We start from the raw sequence: 7,522 nt of genomic DNA, 5'->3' as shown, positions 1-7,522 counted from the left end.
AATAAAATAAAATAAAATAAAATAAATAAATACAATTTTAAAAAAGGAAGATCTAGATGGGTTTATCTTTATGAACCTCAAACAGTCGTTGCTTTTCTCTAACAATCAGCCTCCTGAACTCTCATGAACTTGTTGTTCCACCAGCAGCAGGAAATGACCTCAGCCCAGAAGCAGGCCCCTACCATGACACCTCTTCCTCTGCCTTCTATCACATAAAGGTTTCTTCCACCAGACTGTGGGACTTCTGTCATTTCTTCTTGACGATAATATTTTCATAAAACATCCAGAGTCTAATTTCTTAGTGCTGTTGGCTAAACAAAGTCAGGCGTCTCTAAAACCAGTTTGACATAAATTCCCGTGAAATCCTCCCACACACCAGTTTTTTTTTTTAACCGTAAAACAAAAAGGTTAACCTTGTCATTTAGTGTACTTTAGAGGTGGTGTTGAGTGTATTTTAGTGCATTTGAACAAACACGTGTACAGTTCCTTGCAAAGCTATTTTTACAGACTAGAAAAATGTCCTTTTTTTATGTGTTTTTATGTGACAGACCAACACAGTGCATAATAGTGGAAGACATGGAGCTGGCTCGGAGCTCGTCTGCCTGGCCGTGCGTTTCCTGGACAGGGACGCCTTTAACAGTTGCCTTTTCTATCTCTGCTTCTGTCTCCTTGAACCCTGTTAAAAGGGAGTTTTTCCTCTCCACTGTTACTAAAAGCATGCTAAAGGCCTGCAGCAGTGTGTCGCAGTGAGCTTGTCGCAGATATTTTTGGTTTATGCCCAATATTGAAGCGTGGTCTGCGCTGTTATTCCACTCCACATAGCAAGAGGGACAATCAGGAACTAGCTGTGGGTCTAGATATGGAGGGACATGAGGGCCAAAAAGAGCGGGGATCCAGGTGGAAAAAGGGTCCAAGCGTTTTCGCGCACCTCGCTCTTCTAGCTGGTCCAACTTCACGAGTCGCTTTCCACAATGGCGGTCAGACAAACAACCCGGTAAGGAACCAAAAAGGAAATAGGAAAAAAATAGGAAAAAAACAGACCTATATGCTACTTATACTCTTAGAATTCCTGTTATGCTTTTTATCTATCATGACATTTTATTTATTTCTGTTCCAGATTGAAGATAAACCACCACCAACAACCTACCAGAAACAATGACAGGCCAGCTATACAAGCTTCCTTTATTTCCCACAGCAAATACAAAGCTGACGCTCAGGACTAGCAAGCTATGCCTTGTTTCACCTTAAATACTCTACCTTTATATTCCATGTGAACTAGCTGGCAGGAAAGTACGGAAGAAGATTAGTGCCAGTGGGAAAAAAAAAAAAAGTTAACTGATGTTTACATTTTATTTCAGTTTAGTATGGGAAAAAAAGTCAGAATTCTGAGAAAAAAGTCAGAATTCTGACTTTTTTCTCAGAATTCTGACTTTTTTATTTTCAGAATTAAGTCAGAATTCTGAGATTAAAGTCAGAATTCTGAGAAAAAAGTCAGAATTCCGACTTTAATCTCAGAATTCTGACTTTTTTCCCATGTTAAACTGAAATAAAATTTTAAAATCAGTTAACTTTTTTTTTTTAGTGGCCCAAATCCTCTTCCGTAGGAAAGCACTTTTGTTGTATCAGCTGAAGTTTTTTTTTTCCACAACATTGATCTCAAATCTATTTATTTTATTATTCTATGTGAACTAGCTTTAAACAGCCAGCACTTGTGTTAAGTTCATAAGACACTTTATTTTATTTGTTTCCTTTGTCAGGTGTATTTTATTTGTTTTAATGCAAGCATTAGTGTTTGTGTCTTTGAACCTTAACAATGTTCATAATAAATATGCAAATATTGTCAGAACATCTTCCATGTCTGCGTGTGTTCCTTAAAATTGTGTTTTTTTTTATCAAAAAGATGAGAAAATGTTGAAATGTGAAATCATTTTAGGAAATTTTAAATATTATCTGCTGACAAAAAAGTAAAAGGTTAAAATTATGTCCTGACTAAAACTAGACTAAAATGTTGACGGTTTTTGTTGACTAAAATCTTTTTTTGTTTTCGTTTTCTTGGACTAAAATAAAGACTAAAATGCTCGACTTATAGTCGACTAAAACTAGACTAAATAAAAATGGGATGATGTCGACTAAATGTGATAAAAACTAACAAGCGATGCTTAAACTGAATTAAAACTGAAACTAAATTAAAAAATGGCTGCTAAAATTAACACTAATGTACGGAAGAGGATTAGGGCCACTGGAAAAAAAAAAGTTAACAGATTTTTTTTCATTTTATTTCAGTTTAACATGGGAAAAAAGTCAGAATTCTGACAAAAATGTTAGAATGCTGACTTTAATTTCAGAATTCTGAGATTAAAGTCAGAATTCTGACTTTTTTCCCATGTTAAACTGAAATAAAATGTAAAAATCTGTTAACTTTTTTTTTTTTTTTTTTAGTGGCCCTAATCCTCTTCTGTACTAATGTGTTGTAAATTGGCGCTATAGAAATAAACTGAGTTGAAATTGGATTGAAAACATGTTGGTTTTGTCCCTTTAAAGCGCTGTGCAGATTGTAACGTAACAAAATGTAAAATATTTCAATAGCTACATCGCCAGAGCTCCGTACGTTTCCCTGTTTCTACTTTGTTTCTCTAAGACTCAGACAAACTTTATTGTCATCTAAAACCTCCATGTTGTAATAAAGTGAGACAGCATTGATCCGACCTCGTCTTTCTCTGTAGTCGCAGTGACTGAAGAACCTAAATAACGAGATGAAATGTCGTCTGATCAGTTCTACTCACGGAAACCTGGCTGCACTCACCCGTTCTTCAGACAAGTGAAGAGTATTTGCTTTGTTGCTTCTTCTGGTGGATCTGCTGAGAGCTCTTGCTGTCCTTTCAGAAGATCAGGAGTAACCTGGTTAGAGAACATACAGCCAATAAATACTAACTTTTAAAGAACTATTCTGTTCCTGGATAAACTCCTTACCTGTGTGTCTCTTTCATCAGATGTTTGCTCTGTCGTTGGCCTGGAGACAGTTGGTTTCTCTGTCCTGTTGGACAGCGTTACTGTCTCTGTCCCTTGTTGTCCTTTGCTGATCTTGCTCTCCTCTCTGTTTGCCCGAGCAGATTCTCCACCAAGGAGCCGAGCCCTGGCGGATCCGGGGGGGTAAATACCAGCTGGGGTTTCCCCTCTGGATCCCTTTAGGGAAGAAGCTCTGCTGGATAAATGCGATGAGGAAGAACTTAAGGTTCGACTGCTTTCCACGCTGCGGGACCGTCGACAGGCCTCTGGGTCCACTCTGTTCCTCGGCCCTCTCCCCCTCTGCAGGCTGCTGTTGAACTGGCTGATTAGCCTGCCCACAGACATGATGGAGTCAGTGTCCACTGACTTTGGGGACAGTGGAGCGCTGTGTCCTTCTGGCATGTGGTTGAACTCAGCTGGGTCTTCGGCGGGGCCCTCGGCAGGCAGAGGGATCCTGGGTTTGGCAGTCTGTGCCGTCTCAGTGGACAGGGAGGTGTGGCCAGATCTGGGGGGGTTATGGTTATCGTATTCCGGCTCATACGGCCTGAAGATCTCAGAGTGGCTCTGATAATGAAACCCGGAGGAGTTTGGCCTCCTCTGTGGCTCCTCCACAGACCTCCTCACCGTGCCTGGTTTGTAACCCGCCTGGTGAGTTATGACAGATACATCCTTGTGGCTCTCCTGACCAGCAGTGTTTAGAACCACATAAGGCTGACCTTTGATGCCCTGCACCTGAACTCTCACCCCAAACAGGTTCTCTTGGCTGCTGGCTCCAGGACTGTGCTGTAGCACATAGCCTCTCTGCATCTGGACGTCTGAAGAGCCGCTGAGTCTGTAGGACTCCATCCTGCTGCTGTCTCAGATGGACTCACAGATAACCTGTTGGGATAATACAAGTGTGCATGTGAGGCAGAGGCTGGCATTGCATGGGAGAGTGGTTTGAAAACTGATGCATCAGGCTGGTACAGCTAAGCAAGCTGTTTACAAAACAGTGGAGTAGTGTGAGAGGCCCGCGGTGCGCCGAAGCAGACATGCTGGGAGATCTGCTCCAGCTGCACCCGGCCAACAGAAAGACTGAAGCCCTGATATTGCTGTGCAATGAAAACAGCCCCCCTCTGTGTGCGAACCACAGGACACTATTGTAGAGCTCCAGATGAACCGGCCGCATGACGACTACGACTGGCCGGGGACACCGAGGTGTCGTCATCCACTTCATGGGATAACGCTTTGGGAAAACGTTTGTCCACAAATGCAGCACTATGAGGCAGAAACACTCCAACAGAGGAGGCGTTGTGTTGTGAACAATATAGTGTCATTTAAAGAGCCTCGTCCTGCACAACGTTGAAAAGGAAAAACCTAAAAGCAGCATGAAGCAGGCAGGAGGGAAAATGATCAGGAAATATATCCAGTACTTTAAAGCAAAAGGCAGAAAGAAAAGATTATAAAATAAAGCTGAAATGCATAAAGCCTGCAGAAAAAATATGGTGTAGGATTGTTTTCCAGTTAGAAGGAAAATCTCGACCCAAATCTTCAGACGTATGCAGCATCCAACAACTTTTCTTTCACACTCCACCATCTGTATTCCCCAACAATCATTTTCTATAGAGCTCCTCTGTCCTAAAAAATAATCCCTCAGCATGATGCAACCTCTACTGTGTCTAGGTTGTTAGTTACAAGAGTTACAGGCTCCTTCTCTGATTACTGATCTTTAGTCACACGGGTGGATCTATAGGTTTGCAGCTGACATTTAAAGCTCAGCATGTTTTCTTTCTGAACTGCTTTAAACTTCTTCATTTTGTTCCTCCCTAACCTGTCTGATTTGTTTTCTTTGACCTGCCTTCTTCTCACCTGACGCCTGATATACGATCAATATTTACAAATTAGACAACCTTAGAAGCTAGATGCTTTGGATTTTATTTAAAGGTACCTGATAGAATGGTAAATGTCCTGTACTTATATAGCGCCTTTATTCAAGTTAGGAGACTTGACCAAAGCGCTTTACACTACATTCATTCACACTGATGGTGGCACCGGGCCCTCTGACCACCATCAGTAGACGATGCAGGTGAAGTGTTTTGCCCAAGGACACAACGACACTGAAAGTCGGAGTCGAGGCTTGAACTGTCAACCCTTCGATTTCATGGCAAACTCCTACATCCAACGCCACTGTCGCCCTAGAATCAGATAAAAGAAGCACAAACTACTTTTTTCAGATTTCTATTTGTAAAAATATCAGATTCTTTATGCTTGTCCTTGCAGTTCATTGTTAAGCCCCACTTTGTTTACAACTAGACACCTGTTTATTAAAATACATTAAAATGCTGATGCTGCCAGTAGAGATAGGAAGTAAAAAAGTACAAATACTTTGTTACTGTACTCAAGTAGATTTTTCTGATATTTTTACTTTACTTTACTACTTATTTTTATGGCGACTTTTTACTTCTACTCCTTACATTTTTACACAAATATCTGTACTTTCTACTCCTTACATTTTAAAAAATTGTCTCGTTACTTTAGTTTTGAATCATTTCAATGGAGTTACCGTTATTATTTTTCACGTCATCAATACCAAATTCAATCTAATTGGATGGGAATCTACGTTGCATTTGACGCACCGCTACAAGATGAATCGACAGATTCGGCGGTATTCATTGGCGGCAAATCAATGCAGCTTGGTGGCGGTGGCGTTAGCATAGTAGCATGGACGACGAGATGATTGAAAATGAACACAACGGAGATCTAGTCCTATTGGCAGACATCCATTTAAAATGTAGGCAACGGCATGAAAAAAGTGGTTTCTACTTTTACTTTTATACTTTAAGTACATTTACAAGCCTGTACTTTGTTACTTTTACTTGAGTAAAGAAGTTTAATCAGTACTTCCACTTTTACCAGAGTATTTTTTAACACAAGTATCTGTACTTTTACTCAAGTACGGAAAGTGAGTACTTTTGCTCTCCTTCCACTTAGTTTAAGTCCCTGGCAGCCAGAGATGGCTGCCAGGGACTTAAACTAAGAGGAAGGAGAGCAGGGTTGAGTGTAAAGGTGGTGAAATGTTCATCTGAAGGCACAATAAGGGTTACTGGGGATGATAAAACAGGAAAAACGAGCCTGAATGAAAATCAGCTGAGAAATAAAGCTGGAAGAAAACATTCAAGAAAAATCTAACCAAAATGAAAAAGAACCCAATAAAGGCAAAGCACTCAAACTTTTTACAATTATGTCCCAAAATATGATTTAGCAGAAATGTTACAGCAGTTTAAGCAGAAATCCCATTTGGATGTAAAACCTTTGAGTGCATTGCCTCCCGTATGAGCAGCTCTTTATCCCTGGTCTCAAAGTTAAACGTGTGATTGCTACCTTGGCCTGCAATCCAAACCTGCTTCTTAAAGCAGTGCAGTCTGTACCAGAGTCACATGTCATCATCGTTTTCTTTTGGCTTGATTTCACATCAGGAGATTGCTAAGGTGAGATGAGAATAACAATAATCATCTGAAAAGCTTAGATCACCGTCAACAATCAGCGATGTTTGACTGCAAACTGTCTGCTCAGCTTCACAAATCACTTTAAATGCCAAACTTTATCTTCTGTTGTCAGGATTAGTAACTTTTTTCCCTGTACTTCATTAGTTTTTCACAAATAACTTCTTTTACACCAAAAAAATACAAATAAAAGGCCTAAATTATGTGAACTGTCTGGTTTCTTTTGCATTTATGAGTTGATTTTAATTGAACTGTCGATTTCAGAAGCTTTTCAGGAATCTAGATGCTTTTCTGTGTCAAAGATTAACGGGACTGAAGACATTTTGATGCATTAACAGGTCGATTTAGGTCAGATTATTATACTGTAGGAAAAGACATGCACTGAAAAAATGTATCCCAATCTCTGGGTCTCTTTTACGTTTTATCAGGGGATTCCAAAAAAGAAAATTAAAAACAATCCACTGGATTTTGTTTCCAAGTTTGAAGACGTTTCTCTTCCATCCAGGAAGATTTTTAATCCAACATTTCAGGAATAGTGTTGACTTCCAGGTTTTCTACAGCAGCCCAACAAAGCCTGTTTTTTATTTTGAAAACAAAAACAGTTTACAGTAAAACTCAACACTATTTCTGACATTTTTAAATTAAAAAAGCTTCCTGGATGGAAGAGAAACGTCTTCAAACTTTAAAACAAAGTCCAGAGGATTGTTTTTTAATTTCTATGGAATGACTATGAGCTAAATGACTGAGAATCTTCTCCAACTTTTCAGGGGATTTCAATTTAAACTAAAAGTTTTTGGGCTTTTTTTTGCAGAATTACTATAACATTTAAAACACACAATAAATCATGACTGAGGTTTACAGTCCAGCAAAATAAAGCTATTAACTCAGAAAAAGGCATCAGAGGACAGAAAATAATGGGAATGGGGGGGAAGGGGTCAGAGTTATAAGGATCTAAGCAGCTCAGACTACGGAAGAGGATTAGGGCCACTGAAAAAAAAAGAAAGTTAACTGATTTTTAAATTTTATTTCAGTTT

At 39.6% G+C, this 7,522-nt stretch overlaps 1 protein-coding gene across 1 annotated transcript in view; it reads right to left on the bottom strand.

The window, feature by feature from the left end:
- The window catches only part of LOC107101576 (cingulin-like protein 1), a 13,546-nt gene that overhangs the window by 4,732 nt on the left and 1,292 nt on the right, over nucleotides 1–7,522 (bottom strand). The window contains exons 2-3 of the mRNA XM_015400529.1: nucleotides 2,971–3,885; nucleotides 2,804–2,898 (exon numbers count right to left, since the gene is read on the bottom strand). Coding sequence (XP_015256015.1) covers nucleotides 2,804–2,898; nucleotides 2,971–3,852 — 977 coding nt within the window. The 5' untranslated portion in view covers nucleotides 3,853–3,885. The remainder of the gene's footprint in view (nucleotides 1–2,803; nucleotides 2,899–2,970; nucleotides 3,886–7,522) is intronic.

This window comes from Cyprinodon variegatus, unplaced genomic scaffold, assembly GCF_000732505.1.
Source record: "Cyprinodon variegatus isolate N-32 unplaced genomic scaffold, C_variegatus-1.0 Scaffold1115, whole genome shotgun sequence".
NCBI lineage: Eukaryota > Metazoa > Chordata > Actinopteri > Cyprinodontiformes > Cyprinodontidae > Cyprinodon > Cyprinodon variegatus.
This window is presented reverse-complemented; position numbering and strand designations above follow the sequence as displayed.